The 24,121-nt window shown below is 37.4% G+C and overlaps 1 protein-coding gene across 1 annotated transcript in view; it reads left to right on the top strand.

Annotated features, from left to right (window-relative positions):
* The first annotated feature begins 8,140 nt into the window (after positions 1–8,140).
* Positions 8,141–24,121, top strand: part of dachs (unconventional myosin-IXb-like dachs) — a 553,892-nt gene continuing 537,911 nt past the window's right edge. The window contains exon 1 of the mRNA XM_081754023.1: positions 8,141–9,885. Coding sequence (XP_081610149.1) covers positions 9,291–9,885 — 595 coding nt within the window. The 5' untranslated portion in view covers positions 8,141–9,290. The remainder of the gene's footprint in view (positions 9,886–24,121) is intronic.

Genomic DNA, 24,121 nt, shown 5'->3' with positions numbered 1-24,121 from the left:
TTAGATGTTACACCATGCTGCTGCAGGAGGTCTGACATCTAACGGTCTTGCATATATTACATACGTACACGTATGTTGCATACGTCAGCTAAATACGTCCACCTAAGTTATATGTGATGTTCTTTCCGCCTATTTACAGTTCTTTATTTTATATAGAAAGTACGCATAGATGGAGCACTTACACGGAAAGTATTCAGTGATGCCAATTTGGCCTATTTTTGGCTAAATCTAGCATATTGCGAGAGGCACTTAGCGATACAACTTTACAAAGTGCTCATAGCTTTCAATATAGCTTATTTTATGAAACTCTTTTGCCATTTTGGCCTTTTTATTAGCCGTTAAATTAATTCTAAAGATACTTTTTCTTTGAAAATAAAGTGTAATTTTTAAAACTGAGCCTATTTGTCATTATATATTATCGTATTAAATAATACTTTTGATAAAGTGGATACTTTCAAATATTTAGGATCAATATTAACAGACGAAAATCATATTCACGAAGAAATTAAATGTCGACTAAAAGCAGGGAATTCGTGTTACTATTCGGTTCAAAATCTCTTGTCGTCGCGAATTCTGTCGAGGAATTTGAAGCTTAAAATATATAAAACGATAATCATGCCTGTTGTTCTGTATGGTTGTGAAACATGGTCGCTTACTCTGAGGGAAGAACATGGACTGAAAGTATTTGAGAACAGGATCCTGAGAAGAATATTCGGACCCAAGAGGAACGGGAATGGGGAATGGCGGAAGCTTCATAACGAGGAACTACATAGTTTATACGCTTTACCCAACATTGTTAGGGTCGTCAAGTCTAGGAGGCTTAGGTGGGCAGGTCATGTAGCTAGAATGGAAGAAAGTAGAAACGCTTTCAAAGTCTTGACTGGTAGACCCATAGGAAAACGACCATTAGGAAGACCTAGGCGCAGATGGGAGGATAATATTAAGATGGATCTCGCAGAGATAGGAATACAAAGTAGAAACTGGATCCAATTAGCTAAGGATAGAAGTCAGTGGAGAGCTTTTGTGAACGCGGCACTGAACCTCCGGGTTCCATAGGCCATAGAGTTAGTTAGTTGGTTAGTTATTATCGTATTAATTAATTGATTTCTCTATATAAGTGGGAGTTTTATTACCCAACAAACACATGTTTTTTCACTCTTCTTTCCTCTCCCGCCCAGAGATGTCGCTATCGTAACGATCACTTTTGCTACATTTAATTATTCTAATTTTCACATTGCATTGCCAGAATGAAAGTCTTCTGATACAAATTTAGTAAACTCTTTCGGTTCTTCAAGCAACAGAGATTGTTTTTGTCAATTAAAAGGAACCAATAGGAAATCTATAATAATTAGCTTGAAAACTCTCAATGCAATCATGACGATAAATGTGGGTGAACGGAGAAACAAGAGTGTTTGTAAGGACTATGATGTGGCGAAAGTACTGAAAATTGGGACAATGTTAGTCTGCACAAACATAACCAATCCACAATCCAACGACGGTGCATCCAGTTCCAGCGCCTCGGCTAGCTGCGGCATCATCGACGATGACTTATCTCAATTCAGCTGATAATATGGCTGTTGACTTTCATACATCAGTTGAGTTATTGATGGATTTTATTGTAATTTTAAGTCACGTATGTTTCTTATTAGTCTTCAGCGAATAAAATTCAACATTTCAAATTTTACTATAACTCACTTATAATCCTACACACAAGAAATGGGGTTTAAATCTACAATGTGGGTTTTAGGTTAGCAGTTCAAAATCTAGCCATTTTTTACGTAAAAAAGCTTATTTCTGAAGGCCATTTAGCCTATTTTCTTCAGAGGTAGTTGGCAACACTGAAAGTATTATAAAACATTAGTTTTCAGTTATACTTTGCTGCAGGATATAGTCGTACACTAACAAGGCAGGGTACCTCGGTGTAACACGCCGATTTTGATAAGATTGCACAGACATACAGATCATCAAAAAAGAAGCGACACGTATTTTTTTATATCAGCCAACAAGCGTATTGAAAGGATCAAATAGGGACATAAAAATGGGGTCAAAATGAGATTTTATGCAATATAGCGAGAACGGGAAGAGATATCGGAAAAGGTTAAATGTACGAAATACTACCCATAGTTGACGCAAGCCATTGACGTAGAACTTACCCATGTGAAGAAAGCAGAACATCCGGAAATGGACCAATCACGTTTACAACATTGTCATAATGTGCTACAGAAATGAGTGAAGAGGGTGGCAAGGAGCAGGAAGAAAGAAAACACAAAAATGGAAAATACGTGTTTTTGCTTTGAGTTCATACGTCACCCGTTTGCGAAAGGGACGCAGATTCATCTCAGTGCACGAAGATTCATCACTACACGCAAGAAGGATGCAAACGCCGTTCGTATAGGCAGCCAGCAAGACAGTACTGCACAGCGGGTTGCATATAAGATCAAAACATCAAGTTGAGTGGTAGAAACGACTAATAGATGAAGGAATACGAGGTCAGATGACATAGCACATTATGACAGGTGCAGGTACTGTAAGGAAAGAAAGAGCATGTTGACGTTGTACACAAAATAAGTTTTAACAGTGAGAGTATTGGACGCGGCGTATGCAATACGAGCTGGTTTGAGTATACAAAGTTGCCAAACGCGAGGTGTAGAGCCAGCAAAGTGTATGTGCATTTGTAAAATGAAATGAAAATGAAATCTTTGAGTTTTACGTCCCACGGTTATGCCGGTTAGGCTAAAGGAGACGGTGATGATGAGAGATGAGTGAAATGGTGGAATGAAGAAAGTGGGAGGAAACGGGAGAACCCCGAGAAAACCCACGAGCACGGTGTTTGTCCACCACAAAGTTCACTTGGCGGGGGCTGGGATCGAACCCGGGATCCCAAGCACCAGAGGTGAACGCTCTACCACTGAGCCACCGCGCCCCCTGTATGTGCATTTGTGTCTTTCACAGGTACTATTCTCAACAAGACAAGCAAGGCGACGTTTAACTGCTTGTGAGACCTAGTGGTGAACATTGGACAGTGTGGTAGCTGGAGTGGTATTTGATTGTTGTGTAACTGGTGGTGTGTGCTTGTGCGTATTTGTGCGTGTGTAACAAAATTCAGGTGAGGTGTAAGTGGGCTTGTGACGTTTGTGGTCGCAAGATGGTCTATGTGAATCCCCTGAATGTGGTGGATATGCTAGTGGAGGCATATCAGGCAACACAATATGTCCGGACACCACGAACGGTAACGGAAATGGAGCTCAAGGACTATATTTTTAACATCCTAGAAAGTTTCAAGACGAATGGGCACATGTATGTTGAGATTGAAGAAGACCTATTATGCAGGAATAGATCAGACATCCCAAGTATGGCAAGTGAAGATGAAATGGATGAGTGGGATGGCCCAACGACCTCCAACGTACATACAACTGGAGTCAAGAGCAGAGATATTGTGGACATGGGATACAAGCGGAAGGCAGTATCGTTTTGGAAACGAGGGAAGAAGAGAAAGATGTCCTGGAAATCTGTACAGAAACACTTCAAGCGTGTCAAATGCAGAACAGATCTATATAGATGGGAGAAACAGATCACAGAAGGTGGAACCAAACGTGAAAGCTAAACGTGATAGACCGAACTGTGTATGAAAAATTTGTGACAGCAAAACAGCGGCATTTAATTGTCCATGACACACTTGCAACGTTGGGCGTTAGAAGCAAACCAAACAACAGCCGTTGCTAATTTCAAAGCTTCGAAGAAATGGTTATGGCGCTTTAAAACACGTCACGGTATCGTCTCACGCAAAGTTACAAAATTTGTAACACATAGCATTACAGCGAAGGCCACACAAGTGCACGAAAGCGCTAAAACCTTCGTCCAAAATGTACAATCACTCATTACTGCTCATGGCGAGGATAACGTATATAACACAGATCAGAGTGGCTTTGCTTTAGAATTTCACTCTGGACGCTCTCTGGCTTTGAGAGGCGAGAAGCATATTACAGCAACAATGCAATCTCTACCTGCCATCACACATAGCTACACAATACAGCCTGTTATATCTGCCAGTGGAAGATTGCTGTCGCCCATGCTCATAGTCTTGAAAGAACTTCATGGTACGTTTGGGCCACGGATTCAACAAACAATGTTCCGCCCACAAAACTTATATATTTGTGCATCATCATCTGGGAAAGTGACAAAACAGATCGTTAAGACGTGGTTCCAATCAGTGTTCCTTCCACAAGTCAATGAGCAAACGGTACTGTTAGTCGACTCGTGGACGGGTTATGATCGATCCGACTTGGCAACAATAATGCCACAGGACAAGCAGTGCAACATTATGACGATACCTACACACACAACTGGGTTAATACAACCTCTGGATGTGTATGGTTTCAGAATTTGGAAGAACTTCGTACGCAAAGTATCTGATGCGGTACGCCTTCAGCAACTCAACATCAATCTATACAGCAGAGACAATATACTGAAACTTCAATCCTTTGTGCATAATCAACTTTCATCTCCACGGTACATACATCTATTCCAATACGCATGGTTTTGTTCTGGATATCTTTCATCACGACCAGATTATTTTCCAAATCCAGTGGAGTTTTGTTTTCATCAGTTGACGTCATTGGTCTGCGAAGAAGCAGAGTGCCAGAACCCATCCATCATCAAGTGTTCGTGGTGCAAATACTGTTTTTGTTTGGACGATTTCTTCCTGAAATATCATTTTTGTGCTACTTATCAGGAGTGAGCGTCTTGTTTTCAGCATACACCTCTGCTGACTTTTATGTTGTACGTACATATGTACGCGTATTTTCATGATATAATGTAGATACTCATGCGTAGAACTGATATTGCTGTTGCTCTTTATCTTACATGTGGACCACCTGCTATTACATTCTACTGTGCAATGCATGTTGTGTGTGTGTGCGTGTGTGTGTGTGTGTGTGTGTGTGTGTGTGTGTGTGTGTGTGTGCTACTAGCTACAAACATTCCCGTTTCCAATATGTATCTCACCGTTGCTCCCATTGCACAATATATGCAACCCACTGTGCAGTATTGTCTCACTGGCTGCCTATACGAACGGCGTTTGCATCCTTCATGCTTGTAGAGATGAATCTTCGTGCAGTGAGATAAATTTGCGTCTCTTTCGCATATGGATAACGTATGCACCCAAAGCAAAAACATGTATTTTACATTTTCGTGTTTTCTTTCTTCCTGCTCCTTGCCACCCTCTTCACTCATTTCTGTAGCACATTATGAATATGTTGTACATGTTATTGGTCCATTTCCGGATGTTCTGCTTTCTTCACATGGGTAAGTTCTACCTCAATGGCTTGCGTCAACTATGGGTAGTATTTCGTACATTTAACCTTTCCCGATATCTCTTCTCGTTCTCGCTATATTGCATAAAATCTCATTTTGACCCCATTTTTATGCCCCCATTTGACCCTTTCAATACCCATGTTGGCCGATATAAAAAAATACGTGTCGCTTCTTTTTTGATGATCTGTATGTCTGTGCAACCTTATCAAAATCGGCGTGTTACACCGAGGTACCCTGCCTTGTAAGTTCAAAAAACTACAAGATTTACGCATGTGACGTACGTTTTTACGTACATATTTTGTTTCTCTGCGTGATTACGTTCTCCAAGAATACTTTCAATATTCCTGGGGTCTCCTCATAAAAGACAAAGAGAACGTAGATACGCTTCACACTATCACGGTGACCAAAACGTCTAACAGTGGGTTTGGTGATATCCTGAATGTTGTCACGAAGAACTATTGGTGGCGCTTGGCACATCCCTTGCGCAAGGGCGCCCATTTCTCTGTAAATTTGGGAGAAGGGGCATTCAGATGCAGAAACCATATATGAGGATTTTAAAACAAATTGCATTCAAATTATGCCAAATGTTGTAAATTTACAAATACATTAAGGGGGCCCATATGAGCTCTGGGGGAGCCGGGCCCCCTCGGACCTTCGGGATCGGCGCCCTTGGCCTTGCGCCTCCTTTTCCACGTCCTGTCATTCTGATAAGCTTCTGCTTCGGACACTAGAAACGAGAATTATCCCGACTCAAGCACAGAAATGCTGTAAAATGGCTTACAAAGTAAAAAAGAAAAAGAAAAAGAAAGAAAAAAGAAAAAAAGAAGAAGTTGAAGCAAATCGTAAAATTATTCAACCATGAATAGATACCAAAAGCACTACTATTATAAGAAAAGACAATTTACATAACGAACTTGATAAGAAAGCCAAACGCCTCATAATAGTGACGCCAATAGATGTCATTGCTTGCACTATTGCTTGTCTGCTTGACGCTGTATGATGTCGCTAACCGCGGCTTTTCCTTCGTTTTACGATTTTGAATTTGTGAAAAAATCTTAATTACGTTTTTGAATTTGTTACTTTGTTCTAAAAGTAACTATATACTTTGAAATTCATTCGTGGAGGCAATTTAACAGATTAAAATTACTGAGACAATTTAATTCCACGCGGGTCGAAAGCACTGGGGGGGGGGGAGGACTACTTTCGTTAATCAAGAAGCCTTACTATAGATTAATTTAAACTGCAATTGTGCTCGTGGGAGCTTTCTCATAGACAGACAGACGGACCTCACCGGTCCCGTGGGCATCACACCTGTCTCTCAATTGAAAGCAATAAATCTTCTGTTCCCGCAAAGCAATCTTTCTGACTCGCCGTGACGTCATTTCCGATCTGTTCCGGTTTTTTTTTTTTATCCCTTGCTTGTCATTGAATAAAAAAATGTTACCCTTACCCCAGCAGCCAGCGCGGCGGCAACAGAACGAAAGAAAAAGTGAAAATTCGCTTTTGCGTAACATTAACATCACATCACAAACGTGGATCTGGTCACCTGTTTTAAGCCGAGCCAACACAGGTTGACAGCTTGAGTTAGCTTACCCTCCCGCCGCCGTTACGGTGCAACTCGCCTCTCATACATTCTTCCAACTTACACACACACACACACACACACACACATGAAAAATCATATCCACTATACACAGTACTCTTCGGCAAGCGGCCGCTACACTCTATGGTAGTTGCAAGTGGTTTTGTGATACTCCGGGTGGCTTAGCACGAGATGAATTGGCTAACCGCAACCAAAGCGGAGCGCGGAATACCGGCTGCGAGAGCGGGCGACGATAGTCAACTTTTTTCATCTTCTGTTGGCTCCTCCAGTGCCCAAGTTACGAACCGTGATGGCTCAAGCGAAGCAAAAATTACTGTACAAATGACTAAAGTTCAGAGGCCGGCCGGCAGTCACATCGATTTATTTCTTGGATGTGTTTTAGTGCAAAACAAACAATAAGAATTTCCGTGCCAAAAATGTGATATAATATTAGTGCTACTACAAGAAGTAAATTATGAATGTCACTTCATTATTCACTAGTGAAAGGAAAAAAAAGTTACGCTAATTATTTATAAAAAGTGTTTATTTATTACTTGCTTTTAATTATTTAAAAAAAGGCCAGCAAATATAGTTAAAGAAACAAATTATGTGTTCTATAACATATTTGTGACTACCGAAAATGTGCTTCAGTATTTACATAATGTAACTATCAACTGTATGAAACCCTTATCGTACATAAATATTCAGTTACCGTGTGTTAATTTGTTTTCAAAATTCCAACAAGAAATTTAATTAATAAACGAACAAGATAATTAAAATTAATTACACTAAATATCCAAGTTTATTAGTGGACAAAATCAACAAATAATTTATTGTTTATTTCTTACAGTGACAGTGCGTGTGTCTTTAATAATTATTAACGATAATGCGTTTTTGGTTTTTGTAATATTTATTGTTACAAATATTACAAGTGATAATCTGTTGCGATGTGGGAAAATTGATCTAATGATTGCGGCGGGATTATTAAACCTAATTAACTGTTTCAACAATAGAATAAAAAGAAGAAGATGTAATCGTCGGTGTTTTGTTTTGGTCTGTTTTAATTGTTAAGGTGTGGCTAGCGCATAAAAATTACGTCATAAACAAAGCACAGTGTATATGTATATATAAAAAAAGATCCATTATGGAGTGATTAAAGCATGTGTTTAAGTACTATCAGTATATAGACAGTCCCTTATGGATATTAGTAAATCATCCAACGTGGTATGACGGTAGGATAATGCACAAAATATGACATAAGGAGGGAGGATTCTTATTTATTCTCGAAAGATATAGAAAAAAAAATGTTACGTTAATGCTTAAGCAAGTTTGGGAAGATTACAGCGAAGCAGCATAAAGGAAAAAAAAAAGGGGGGGCCGAGTCACGTCTATGATATAAGCCATTATCCCATATTGAACCATGCATGTGTGTATATGTTTTCTCGTATGTGAAATGTGGAAGGGGTCAAGACCAACCTGTTGTAGGATGACCCTCGCGCCATAAACTATCGAAACACGCAAAGACGACCCACAAACACGATGGTACTCGTAATTACAACCCCTGCCCTGCCGATCGTGACCTCCTACGCTGTAATTATCGGGTCAAATCGGTAAACGTGCAGTCTGCGCCCCCTTGTTTTCCCCCCTCTCTCTTTTTTCCTCAATGTTTTTGTTTTTTGGAATCGCTATCCTTGGAATGTAACATCCGAGTCTCATGTTTGCTTCTCCCCTTCCCCTCTTTGCATCTTTCGTTGTTCTTTCCATTTATCCTGTCTCCTATTCCTTCCCCTCTGCCTCCTCCCTCACTTCCCTCTGGCGGTTGTTTTATCTCCAAAAGCCCCGAATTTCTTTTCCGTACCATTTCGCTTTCTGATGCTTCGGGGACACTTGTGTAACACCACGAAAAAACTACTCCAGTTTCCCACCCTTAGACATACAGGAGTGAATTTACCCTTTTTTATATTGTGACACGAAAAGCAGGTGAGACTTTTTGTGGTTTTGTGCACATTTTTTTTTTTTTTGAAAAAAAAAGAAGAGAAAGAAAATAACAAGTAATACTGATTTGGTACACCTTTTCGCAGCTCTCTTTTGTGAACACAAAAAAGTAAAGTGAATCGAGACGCACGACCTGAGGAAATTTTGCATCAAAAGCCTGTCCTGACGCTTACTTTCGATCAAGAATATTTCGATGTGGTTGGTCGACAAAACTCTCATTAACGACTGCAAGAATTAGAAGATAAAAAAGCAATCAAATTTTTTTGTGTGTGTTGCGGTGTGTTATACTAAAACAACGTTAAGAAAATAAATAAAAAAAAAGTAGTAACACATGTGTAGTGATACCATCATATGCAGTTAGTGCAGTGGTGACAATTTTCGTCTTTTTCTTATTGAATGAATGATAGTGAGTACGTTAAAACCGGTTCATTCAAAAGACGACCTAGCGCCATGTGGACCAACCATGCAACCTACTGCACCGATACGATCTCCACGCCTTCTTTTACTACCGGACGAAACATACGAAGGAAAAGACCTTGTTGTGAAAGGACAAATAGGTGACAGTGATGAGAAAACTAACAAACAAAATATATCTACGCTCGAAACTGAAAATACAGGATCTAGTGAAGAAGAAGACGATGATATATCTGACTATAACACATCAAACACTTCCGATAATGATGAGGAAGATGCTCGTATTAAAGAAATAACAGCTTTAAGGGCCACAATGCGACTTTACGACGAATTTCTCAATCGTTACCGCATTAAACCTGAATTCTTCTGCAGATATCGTGAGAAACTTGCACTCCAGAAAGCTCTAGATAATTTAATGGCCAAGTCATTGCACCGAGCACGAGTTCGATCCAAGTTGAAAACTTCTACCAATAATAATGCAAGAACGAAGAAACAGGCCTCACAAATACGTGTAGAGAGGGCGGAAGCGTTGCGACGACATGAAGAAAACCGTGGATATGATTCTGTAGGAGCGTCTTTGGGTAAGTACATATTTTATTTTTTAATTTTATTTGTTATTACACCTACTCTCAATTCTGTATTCTTTATTTACTTATTATTTTATGTATTTATTTCAAAGACTAGGCTACAGCTGGTGCATTATCTTTTACTCGGTTTGTTTAGCCAGCATTTTATTCGCTGACAGATCTTCATAAATTTAAAGTTTTAAGTCGAGTTAATCTGGTGTTGATGGAGTTTTACATTTCTTCAAATCCGAGAGTGAAATCGATATCTTAACTATATATAAAACTACATGAATTGACATAAATTACAGGAGTACTGTCAGTGGACGTGAAAAGTTGAAATTTGGCATGATTGTAGTTTTCCGAGTGGAAAATTGCCAAAAGTGAATATTTTTAATTTTTAGGCAGTCTAAAGGGGGTTGAAGACTTTACCCATGTTTTTAAAAGGGCGTTTTTTTTTAAACCTATAATATCATATTTTAGGTGCTTGGAATTGGAATAAAAACTTGAAATTCAGTGTGCTTGTGCGTTTTCTGTAAGGTTATTTAATGAAATCACTAAAAATAAAAATTTCCAAATTTAGACTGGTTTTATGGGGAACTGAAAAATCTTTCCCATGTTATTTCTATGAGACACCTTTTACACCCCAAAATTATTGGGCATTTCCTGTAGGGCTACAATGATTAAATTTGACATGATTATAGCTTCTCGGGACTAAGTAAATATTGCCAAAAGTAAATATTTTTAATTTTTAGGGGGTCTAAAGTGGGGATGAAGAATTTCTCCATGTTATTTAAATGGGCGTTTTTTTTTAAACCTATAATCTCATGTTTTAGATACATACAACTGGACAAAAATTTGAAATTTGGTATGCTTGTACGTTTTCGTTAGCGTTACCAAACTAAATCACCAAAAATAAAAATTTCCAACCTTAGGGGTTTTATGAGCAATTGAAAACTCTTCCCCATGTTATTTATATGGGTCATCTTTCACACCCCAAAATTATTGGGCACTTCCTATAGGGCTACAATGATTAAATTTGTATTGATTGTAGCTTTTTGGAACTAACCGTCAGGAAAATTGACAAAAGTGAATAGTTTTAATTTTTAGGGTTCTAAAGGGGCGATGTATTTCCCCATGTAATTTAAATGGACCATTTTTGGACATATAATCTCATATTTTAAGTACTTGGAATTGAAATTAAAACTTGAAATTCGGTATGCTTGTATGTTTTCGCTAGCGTTACTTAAGTAAATCACCAAAAATAAAAATTTCCAACTGTAGAGTGGTTTTGTGGGGAACTGAAAAATCTTTCCCATGTTATTTATATGAGACACTTTCTACACACCTAAGTATTTAGGCACTTCCGGCAGGATTAGAATGTTGAAATTTGGTATGATTGAGCCTTTCGAGACTAATTCACAGGGGGAAAAAATGCTAAAAGTGAATATTTTTAGTTTTTAAGCGGATCTAAATGGCGGATGAAGAAATTGCCATGTTATTTAAATGGGCATTTATTTGGGATACTAAATCCTATATTTTAGATAGTTGAAATACGAAAAGAAACTTAAAATTTGGTAAAATTGTGGGTTTAAGAGGTGCAAAGCCGTAGACCGAGTCAATGCGGGGGTCAGGGGGCGAAGCTCCAGCTGACCGTTTTCAGGAAATATTAAGAGCAAATACATGATACTCTGTCTTGATGCAAAGGCTGATACATAAGAGACGCTAGGCCGTAGGCCGAACAAACGCGGGGATCTCGGGGCAGAACCCCCAGCTACCCAAAGACTAGTCGTTTATATAAAATTAAGAAATTTTCAATTTCATATTTATTTATTTATTTATTCCACTCTGCTTTATCCATACGCAGAAATGTACTTATATACAGAAGAGCTTTCAATGTGATTATTTTCTTGTTTATTGTATCAAAGGAATTTAGTCCATCCATCTCCCTAAGATTTGATATGTAAAGATACTGCAAAAATAAGTTGAGTTTCTGTGTTTCCATGAAGAGGGACTTGAAATCATGAATATCTTAACACGTTCAGCCGGACATTTAACAGTAATCAAAAAGCTATGCTTTTCGAAAATCCAAACGTGCATCACTGGTGGTGCATGCCAGGGCCGTGCCGTGCCGTGGAAAATCAGCGCCCGGGGCGAGAGTATACGACGGCGCCCCCATACATATATTCCAAGTATTTTTTTCCTCTTTTGCCCCCTTTTCTCCCGATTTTTTCGCCCCTCTTACTAGGCGCCCGAGGCCGTCGCCCCGCTCGCCCCCCCCCCACGGCACGGCCCTGGTGCATGCCGTTCTACCTTAATTTCCGACGTGCACCACCGGTGGTACACGTTCTTTATTCTGATATTCTTGGCTATAAGTTGCCTTTGGGTTTTTAATTAGAAAAGTAGAACAGTGTTATGGACTTTCTGTTATTATATACTTCGTAGGCAATCTATGGAGCAGACCTGTAAATCTTTCAAGGGAAATAAACCTGATAGTTATTGTATATACATGAAGTGTGCTTAGTATGACATCTTGCATAATATAAAATACGTATAGAAATGTACAGATAATCGTAAATAAAACTTAATGGGAGAAAATTGTAGACAAATACTTTTTTCAAAATCAGTGAATCACACAAGTTATTCACTAGAAAATACACTTTTAAAAAATCAACGCTATTTCGTGATGAAATGAAAATAATGAACAGACTGTCTACTGAATTACTTACTTGAAAAATGAAATGACATTTTTGGGTTTTACGTCCCACGGTTATGCCAAGGGAGACGGTGATGATAAGAGATGAATGAAATGGTGGAATGAAGAAAGTGGGAGGAAACGGGAGAACCCCGAGAAAACCCACACACACGGTGTTTGTCCACCACAAAGTTTACTTGGCGGGAGGAGGATTTTAACCCTGGACCCCAAACACTAGAGGTGAACGCTCTACCACTGAGCCACCGCGGTACTTACTTGAGTTCTGCTTTTTGAATTTTCTTAATGTTTCGCATTGAAGCACTCAAGAGACATAGTGGGGTTCCTTCACAGCTATTGCAGTATGTGGAAACACGATTTGCAATTTTCTAGCTGTCGGGGTTCATTTTTCCTGCTTCATGGCTTCGTAACCGGATTTTAGGTTTCAAGTATTTACTACCATTTTTTTTTTACAAGTATTTACCTAATTCTGATAAAGCACCACAATTGCACTGGTTATTACACTAGTGCAGCGTTTCCCAACCGGTGTGCCGCGGCACAGTGGTGTGCCGTGAATGGGCCGCTGGTGTGCCGCGAGGAATCGAAACAAAATTATTAATTTTATAGCAATCAAATTCCATAACGTAGGGCAAAATGTATATTTGTATTTCACATTACAATGAACCTCTACTACGAATCTACAATTTTAAGTTTCATACCGGGTTACTGTTCTGTACATTTCTAATGTTGAAAAAAGTATTTGTTATCATTATTATGACCATTATTGCTTCTTTATTGTTGCAGATTATTTCGTAAGTTGAAAATTTAAAATATCATTCAATCCTTTCGACAAATTACCTACATTTGTGTTTTAAAAGTAAAAGAGATTTGTTCGTTCGTTATTTAGTGAGTTTTCTTCTTAGTAAAATGTTGGATACAGTTTTCGCAAAAGAAAGCTTAGTTTTAAAAACCTGAGTCCAATATTTCATTGCAATTGTTTTCTATTTTTAAATTAGAAAGAAAAATAAGCATAATGATTTACCACGGGGAAAAACCAGTGTTCGAGCTTTCTTCTCTGTGAGAAGGAGATAAATAATAACAGACAAAATACCACTGTGTTTTATATTAAAAATAATATCTATAAGTGTGCCGCGAGAATCCAAGTAACACCTGTAGTGTGCCGCAAGTTGAAAAAGGTTGGGAAACGCTGCACTAGTGTCAGCTTCTCCAACAATGCTGTTGCAATCTCCGAACACAAACACAAAAGAACTATTTTCTGTGATAACGCTGCTCTTTGTGAGCATATGCAGTTTAAAAAATATCCGAGAGACTATTCCTCCAACTTTTTGAAAAGTAATGCCATCATGCAAGTATTAATCAAACTACCTAATCTTCAAATCCGAAAGATTTGACAAAATTATTGTGAGCAACCGGTGACACATGTCGGGCCGCACTTATGGTATAATAAACACGGGCCGCCATGAGCCACCGGTGGCGCACGAATCCAAATATGTGAAACTTTCAGAAAAATAGTAGTTTATGGCCAAAGAGGCACCTCAGAATGGTTTGCTTCATTGATAGGGATGCGCACGTGACGAGTCGAGACAGGATTTTCCTGACAAAATTCGAGTCGAGACACGGCTGTTCCAATAGAGAAATGTACATTTTTCGAGTCGAGACATCACTTTTACAACACATTTTCGAGACAACACAGCCACAAATCTTGTCTCCTGCGCATCCCTATTCATTGAAACGCAGAGGTGGATCTAGAAGTTAAAAACTGGGGGAGCCAACCAGAACCTAGACTATGATAGGTATGTCATGAGTTTACTATAAATTTAAAAATATATATAAATAATAGCTTCAGTCATTTTTGTCAACCAAAAAACTAAAGGGGCCTAGGGACCCTTGGCCTTGGCCTAGATACGCCACTGTTGAAACTCCAAAATTCACTGAAATTTGAATATCGGTAATTTGTGAAGGTAACGCTTTTCCAACTGTATTTCTTTAATTATCCTATTTTGTAGAACGTGTTAACTAATGATAGGTCAATTCTGATTCCACGAAGGTAAATTACAAATTTTGTTCATGAATTTTTCTTTAGATCTCAGTTGCGAGACCTTGTAGTGATTTGATTTCACAATGTCACCGGCAATATTTCTGATAGACTAGCTAAGGTTTATTATTGTTTTAAACATACGTCAATAATTAACACACTTTAAAATTATGTATAAACATACAACTTTACGTGCTGCTTTCATAACACTTCACATTTTCAATCAATTATAATGGGAATACAAATTCTTCACCTTCGTGACTCAAGCGAATGCAAGGGCGCCCATGTTGTGGTTTCCAAGGGGGAGCAAGTATAAGCACCGTTTCAAATATAGTTTCAAATTTTGCTGTAATTAATGTAAAAATTCTATTGGGTTTTCGATATTCCCAAGTACAATTTCATCTTAGGGGAGGAGGCGATCGCCCCACCTTGCCCCCCCCTGTTGGGTGCCCTTGAAAGAATGTATTGTATTTGCTCTAATATAAGTGTTCCGTTTTTTTTCCAAAATGTAGGGAAGCTCCCTTGTGGTTAAGCGGTTAGTGTACGTGCTTTGAAGTGGAATACCCAGGTTTGATTCCCGGCGGGAGCTCATGGGATTCTAATCCCACGTCAAGCTGTAGACCTACTCTCATATAACCTCGTTGCTGAAGGGCGCTAAACTCAATCACATCACATCACATCCAAAATGTAGAATTAACATTTTTGAAGGGCACTCATAAAATACGTTTTTTTTTTTTTTTTTTTTAACGAATGGTAGAAATACCTGTAGATAAATACCAATCCATGCTTATTATTTGTTGTTTCTAGTAAATTGTAAACAATAACAACGATTTGAAAATTTGACAAGTAAACTTCTATTGCAGTGGTAGCCAAACCACTTCAATATGAAGCTTCTGGCTACCGTAATGTTTTCAAATCCTACTGCGAGCTACCAACCTTGTTTTTAAAGAAAACAACTTTCGTTTGTTTATTGCCTATAAATTTACGGTTAAAAAATTGCCAACCAGAGCGTTAACGCGAGCTACTAGTAGCTCCCGATTGACAGTTTGGTAATCACTGTATTGTCAATTGTTTAATTTTTTCAGTTCATAGAACAGTATTTATTTGTTTATAGAGAGACGAACACTACAGGGTGGTCCGAAAGAAGTTATACATCCCTGCATTGATCAAGTATAACATTCTAGTTTATGGGTTTATTTGCTTCGGCTCTTCCGAGCTTAAGATATAAATAAAAACACTTTAAGAACAAATAAAAAAAAAGAAACTAACTTTACCTGATGGATAACAATAAGAAATGTTATAAAATGTAATGAGCTGATCAGTACGCTACCGTATACCTACTTTTGGGCCACCCTGTACAGGCAAAGATACCCATTTACAGTTATTCACAAAAACACATAAACATATAACAGCAGGATAAACATACAAGTGATAATTTTAGTAACTGGTTAATCATTGATGCTGGCACTTAAAAATTTTACTTTAAAAAAAAATAGTGAAGGACATTCTGAATATATCGACACTTGGATCAAGCACACAAAGTTTGTAGTAGAGATCACACATGCTCCAATAGGTGAGCTTTTCATTCTATTGGTTTTCAATGTTCTACAGTGAAATAAGTTAGGTTTTGGACGTCTTCTAATGTTGGGACCTTAAAATTTCAGAAGTTCAAGTAACTGAGACATTTGGATTTTGTTATTTGAGATTCTGTATACAAGGCGAAGTAAAAAAAAAAAAAAAAAAAAAAAAAAAAAAAAAAAAAAAAAAAAAAAATCTGCTATCGAAGGATCCCGCGAGCTACTCTTAGTTTACTTGTTTAATTTAAAATTAGATTTTCAAATTTAGGATATATGCCTGTTTCCTTGAAAACTAAGTACCTTACGAATTTTGATTCTATCATTTCTATTTTGCGGCTTGTATTATTTATATGTAAATTCATTTCATATTTTCTTGTACTAAATAAATATAGGTATTATCGGCACCCTAATCTGAAAAGATACGGTACTTTTAACTAGATGGATGCGCCGTTGTTTTGATAGTTGCGTGAATTTTCTAGTGATAGTACAGAAGGTGCCTGCACCCCCATAATAGACAGATTCTGAAAAACGACACATATTTTAGGGGGAGTGTTTATATTCGAATGAATGAGGTGTATATACTATTGATTCTAAACTTGAACCTACAGAGTTCATAAATTAATTTTGGAAAATTATAGGGACAGAATTATTAAAGAATTTTTACACATAAAAATGAAAGTGACAATCTTTGTGACTTCGTGTCTCTTGTACAAGTTCGGACCTGGGATTTTTTTTTTTTTTTTTTTTTGTAATTTCACTTTGACGGTGCAACTTAGGGGAAGGAAAGATAAATAAAAATAATCGATATTAGTGTCGAATCCATAGTTTTCGGGGTCACTGAGATAAACAGTGATACTTCGGATGCCGTTTAAACCATGACATAAGGAATTGTGCATTTAAAGTTTTTATTTCAACCCATCGAAGCGGGGTGCCAACCTGGATGCACAAGCGCTTCCTTTCAGAGTTACAGGCTGCCGAAAACATGAAAAAATGAAATTTAAAAGTTCATACCTCCAAAACTATGGCACCTACCGTAGTCGGGTCAAGACTTCACTTAGGAATTAATATCTGCACAATCCAAAAATACATGTTTCAGAATCCTAAAGTACTCACGAAACAATTTTTATAGAGGGAATTTGGCTACGGAGGACATATAATTTGAAGTACTCACTAACTACCTCTATAAAAATTGTTACGGAAGTACCGCAGGATACTGAAACTTCGATATTTGGATAGGGCACATACTAGTGAAGTCTTGACCCGACTACAGTAGGTCCCATAGTTTTGGAGCTATGGACCTTTAAATTTCATTTTTTCATGTTTTTGGCAGCTATAATTCCGAAAGGAAGCATTTGTGCACCCAGATTGTCTTATCCTGGTGTCAGGAATCACCTCCCAAACGTTGTCAGTGTTGTTTTGAAACACTATATATATATATATATATATATATATATATATATATATATATATATATATATATATATATATATATATATATATATATATATATATATATATATATATAATAACCTGCATCTGTAAATTTAGTTGGGAGAGGCTTGGTGGTTCACTGGTAAGGAGCTCACCTATGGTTCAATCCTACACTATGTGACTTTGTGGAGGACAATTTCTTGTCTGTGGGTTTCCATGGGGTTCTCCCATTACCTCTCACGTTTTCATTCCACTAACTCTAATAATCATTCATTTTCATTAATAGTACGTCTTCGTTAGCCCACAGCGAGTAAACGTAAGAGGTTAAACTAAAAATATTTATTTTCTTTCATTAATAATAATAACTGTAATTACTGTTAATCGTACCCTTGAAACTATGCAACCCAACCAATACAACTACAAAATTGGTTGCATATATCCAAGGTACTTTCCATTTCGGAAAAAGAAAAGGAAATCTTACAACATGTAGGTACGATTCTGTTCTAGCTTAAAACACAGGGAAGATGAATGGATGCGAATAATGCAGGGGAAAATTCCTTGAAAGAAGAAAGTGATTCCACAAATTCATTTAGTGTGAGATGGAACTAGGGAAATTTTCCCACAAGTCATGAACACTAAAGTATTATGAATCAAGTCGTTTGTATCATTATTCCTTTTTGTATACTGACTTGAACATACTTAACAGCAGTTCTCGAAGGGTCTCAGGTGTCAGGTTACCATGGCGCAAAGTTGGGCAAGGAAGTTTAAATTATCTTCAACAATATAATATGTTTCCGATTTTTTTTTTTTTTTAATCTTTGCATAAAGCAATGAAATTTGCTTTATGGGTGCTTATAGGATTAGGATGGAGATTTCTGGGCTTTCGGCATCTAAGGCCATTTAGCCCATCACGTTTTGAGGGATGACGTCCCTCAGCGAGCACACTATTCGGGGAAAGGGAAGGGAGAAAGGATTGAGGAAGGAAGGAAGCGGCCTGGGACCTATAAGGTAGGTACCATCCCGGCATTTACCTGGTGTGAATGAGGAAAACCTCATTCAGGCTGGCTGTCTGTTTGAAAATGCGTTTTACATTTTTTCGACCGAGTGGCCACACCGGGAATCGAACCGGGGGTGCTTACAATATACGGAATACGAATATGTTATTTATTTGTATCAATTTTAGAAATTTACCCCCCCCCCTATGTACGTAATGAGTAAAACTTTAGAATTAAACTTGTTTTTGGAGCACTGGATATTATTATTAAGTACTTTGTCTGCTGGAAGATACTAGGACTAATGAGTTTTTTCTTAGGTTTAGGCCTGGAAATGTTTCTTCCATGTTTCTCAATTTTCAGCTTCCTTTTTTAAGTCCCAATGTTTTCTTCTATTTTTCAAATCATCGATCACTTGTGTTCTTCTTCTTCCTATTCCTCTCTTTCCTTCCACCTTTCCTCCTATGGTAGTATGAAGAAGACAATTTCTTCGCAAGATGTGTCCAATCCAATTGGCCTTTCTACGAAGGATGTTGGCTAGAAGCGTCCTCTTCTCTCCTATCCGTTGTAAAACATCTTCGTTTGATACTTTCTCTGTCCATTTTATCTTCTCCATGTTCCTCCAACACCACATTTCGAAGCTCTCTAAATATTTCTTCTCTAACTTCGTAATGTCCAAGTCTCTGAACCATAAAGCCCAATGCATCAGATCAGTAACGTAGACAGGAAGTGTGTTGGGGGGGGGGACAAGTGCTGTTATAGGCAGATATAGAAAAATTACAAACATAAAAATATATAAACATAAAAATATATAAGAAATTACAAACATCAAAGTACCAAAGTACATTGCCGGATGTCTTTGGGGGGGGGGGGCCTCTGGGCCCCCCTTCCCTACGCCACTGCATCAGATATAGCACTTCACCAATTTGTTCCTTAGTCCAATATTAAGACTACTAGTTGACAGTGACCTTTTCTTGTTGAATGCTTCTTTGGCTATGCCAATTCTCGATCTGATGTCTTTGGTGCGGTAAACGTCTCTCATCAGAATATTGCCCAGTTATTTGAAGTGATTTAGTTCTTCAAGTTCTCTTTGTTCTAGTCTCACCCATAAGGACACGTTTGGACGAGATATGTCTTAATCTTTCGGTTGCTTAAATCTCAAGAGTTTGAGATGAAACACTATACCTGAGCATAATATCTTTATATTTTAAACCACACCATTTATTTCCTTTTTCTTTTTATAATTTCTTTATTTATTTTTAATTTAGTGTATATTTAATTTTTAAAAAAACTGTTATAGAGTGACAATTAATACACACAATATTGAAGGAAATAGTGTATCTTCTTTTTTATCATCTATGAAAATAAAAGGTAAAATACATTCTGTTTTTCGTGATCTCCCCTTTGTTGTACTCCCTTCAAAACCTGAAAATATAAGTAAAAAAATGAAACAAAGGAAATAAAAACAGTGCAATAACAGAATTTTTTCATTTTGGTGTTTATTTTTGAACTTTTTCTTTTCTTCATAATTCCATGTCATTAGAAAAATGAAAATGAATGAAATTTTTCAATTTTACACCCCACGATTATAATGTGTCGGCTAAAGGAGACGGTGATGATCCAAAATGAATGAAATGAAGAAAATGGGAGGAAACAGAAGAAATCTGATAAAACCCACGCACACGGTGTTTGTTCGCTAGAAAGACCATTTGACGAGAACTGGAATGGAACCTAAGGACTCTACGCACCAGAAATGAACTCTCTACCACTGAGGCACCGCGGCCCCCTCCATGTCATTGGGCTGACACGAACTAGGTCACACGTACAATTGTTTATAATAATAATAATAATAATACATACATACATACATACATACATACTAAACATACACACCCAGAAAACGAGATGTTCAATAACTCTGGGTGGTTTCTAGAAACTTTTCTACTTTTATCAGAATTCCTATCAAAGAACACAATTTTTTAAATGCCCGCCATTTTTGTTCTAGTAAGTTGGTAGTACTGAACGTTAATAATCACAGAGCGCCTGGAATACCGCAACCCTTCTCACACATCGATTGCAATAATGGACTTGTTACGAGAGGGATCTCCTAGCCGGGTGATTTCTCACAATGGTGACTTGAATTGGCCATCCATATCTTGTGCTGATTTGACACCATGTGATTTCTTTCTGTGGGAGTATTTGAAATATCGTGTGTACGCCAATAAATCACGCTCATCCCCAGTGCTCAAGACCGAGATTCAGCGTATAATTTCACTTAGAGGTACACTCCGCATCAAAAAAATTGCGACAGCTAACGCCGTGTAGCTAGGCCACCCAATATACATCTTCTTATCCCATAATCGTGTGTGGTAAAGAGAACCCCTCTCTCTCCTCCTTTCTTCTCTCCCATACTAAAATTAGCTAACAACATGAACGCAATTCTAATTTCAAACTACACATGTGTTAGTATCGATAAAGAATCGATTATTATTATTATTATTATTATTATTATTATTATTATTATTATTATTATTATTATTATTATTATTATTATTATTATTATTCGCGTCCTTTTGAATTTGCACAGCGAAATTACTGCATAATATGTCTTTATTTCTGTACTTTTTTCTGGATTGAATGTGGTTTCCTTTATTAGTGGGTACTAATTTCTCTCTAGGTCGTCGAATAAATTAATTTCGTTGTGCACTTAGGTTCAAATAATCTTACAGGAAGAAGTTTGATCGTTCCAATGATCAAGGCTAAAGTAAGTAACATTTGGTTCTAGTTTCAGGTGGCATGATAGTGTAGCGGTAATGTAATGGAATTACGACTAATACAGCTGTCAGGCATAGGTCCGATTCCTGTTCACGCGAAAGTTACATTTTTTACAAAATGATAGTGAAGAATCGATTTCTCATATTAGACGTGCAATGCTTAAGAATGTGGAAGCAAACACCTTTATCATGATAGAGACAATTTACGTGTGTTGGTTGGGAAAGGGCAAGGGATTTACCAGACATTCGAAACACTTCATTGATCTGCAGTAAACACTTTTCGTGTTATCGTTCTCAAAAAGAAATATTACAGCATTTGTTGGACAAAGTTTGGGTAAACCAATCCGTGGTGTAGTGGTAAACTACCAGACTTCCAAGCGGAAGATATGGGTTAAATTCCCCGTTAGGTAGTATAACTTTTTCGCATAAAATAATGGCTGCAAACAGAGATTTATGTTCTGTTGGAGAACTTACAAACCATCACTGGCGAGAGTTCGAATAAACAATGTGTGTGTGTTCTTTATCATACACTGTAATGATAAATATATTTCATATTTATATTCGTCTCTCTCTCTCTCTCTTTCTTGACGTTTCCCTATCCTGTCTTTGCATCTTTCACTTCTCTCCTCTCTCTCTCACACACACATACACGCACTTCATGTGGGTGTGCATGTTCCAAAGTTAAAGCGGAGCAAGAGATCGATAGACCTGGTCTGGAAAATGTAATTAACTGGCAACTTCAGCGTCGAGTTTTTGTGCCCTGGGGACAACATCTTCAGTCCTGGTCATCTCTGAAAGAAATACTGTTTAAACACAAGGGAATAAGCAAAATGTCTTTTTTATCATCTGGGTTACCGAGTCTCAGTCGAATTACCGGTCACTACGGCTTTGAATCCTCGACCAAGTGGTGGTCCATAAGGTAACCAACATCATCCGACTGACACTATGATCCGTTTGAGCTCTAGCGTGTTCGTTCTATCTGTGCAAATTACAACGTTATATCCGCAAAAGATGAAAGTGGTGCTGGATGTTCGGAACAGATAAATCTTTGGAAAAGACTAGAAAATGGCAACCTCTTTGGTTATTTGAAAACAAAATTTTATTTATACTAGTTCGAAACAAATTTGTTTCCATCCTATAATTCAATGTGATTTATTCATGTTGAAATTTGAAACATGCAAGGTCTGCTACAACTATAAGGAACATCCAATTTTTCATTTGAACATTTGTAACTTTTCATTATGATACGGTTTAAACTTTTAATATAGCATATTTCTGATTAAAAAAAAAAAAACAGTAAAATTCTTCCTTCCTTTTTCTTTTCGTTTTTTTCTCTTTTTTGTTCACTTTGCATTAGTAGTCTGGAATGGAAGATATGACCTACGCTACCTACTGGGTTTATTAGAATGTGATTTTCATCAGTATGTCCAATGAACACTGCCGAATTTACAACCGAACCACGCGGAAACAAAGCATGTGTTAAACTGTTGACATTATCTTAGATATGTCTATGAGATCTCCAGTCCTACTGGAAATTGAGTATGCTATCCTTTTTTAAGATGAGGTAATGGACGTTTCAAGCATCTTCTATATATTCGAATAGTGCTGAAAAAAATATATGAAAACAAACGTTATTTCTATATTACTGTTTAATTTCTGGTAACGGAACTTAATAATGTTAGGTTGTTTTCTTATTAAGTATAAAATTCCACATTTTTATCTGTTCTCCCTTTTCTTTTTCTTCTCTCGCCTTCTCTCTCTCTCTCTCTCTCTCTCTCTCTCTCTCTGCCTCATTTCTGAAACTCTGTGTAATAGACATCCATTGGTTTCAATTTTGCATTGTATGTATTTCAGTTTCTCCCTATATCAACTTATGAACCTTGTTTCGTCTCGGTTTTGTTATTTCATTTTATCGATACTAATACATGTATAGTTTGAAATTAGAATTGCGTTCATGTTGTTAGCTAATTTTAGTATGGGAGAGAAGAAAGGAGGAGAGAGAGGGGTTCTCTTTGCCTGACACGATTATGGGATAAGAAGGTGTATATTGGGTGGCCTAGCTACACGGCGTTAGCTGTCGCAATTTTTTTGATGCGAAGTGTACAAGCATGCTAAAAATTCATGGAAAATTTCATCAAAAGAGCGAGAATGTGCCTGCAGAATCGTGGAGAGTATTTGAGTATTATCACATTTGTTACATGGTCACAGGTAGCATACACTGCAAAAATATGTAAATATGTAATATGTAGTTTGCTTAATTTCATCAATACATTTTTATGTTATTATGCACTCAAAAGTGGGGTTCTTTATGGAACATCCTATATATATATATATATATATATATATATATATATATATATATATATATATATATATATATATATATATATATATATATATATATATATATATATATATATATGTGTGTGTGTGTGTGTGTCTGTACAGCGTCACCGAACGTCTGTACAGCAGAAGTAATAAATCGATTTGGTTAATCCCTACATGACGTATAGAGAATCTCTGGCGCAATTATGTATGCGTTTAACAGGTCAAGCTGATATGATATTTGTGTCGTTTTGAATCCCCTTCCTGCTTCTATCATTATTCCGGTAAACAGGGTGAAGTTCTTTCACCCTACTTTCGGAGCTATCTAGCTCCGCCCCCGTCCAATTCTGGACTATATGTCATATAGACTTTTTGTCTTGTTTTGGTGCCAGGAATCTGTGACTTCA

Source organism: Thermobia domestica, chromosome 3 (assembly GCF_964235325.1).
Source record: "Thermobia domestica chromosome 3, izTheDome1.hap1.1, whole genome shotgun sequence".
Classification (NCBI taxonomy): domain Eukaryota; kingdom Metazoa; phylum Arthropoda; class Insecta; order Zygentoma; family Lepismatidae; genus Thermobia; species Thermobia domestica.
The sequence above is the reverse complement of the archived record's forward strand: the minus strand, read 5'-3'. Positions and strand labels throughout refer to the sequence as shown.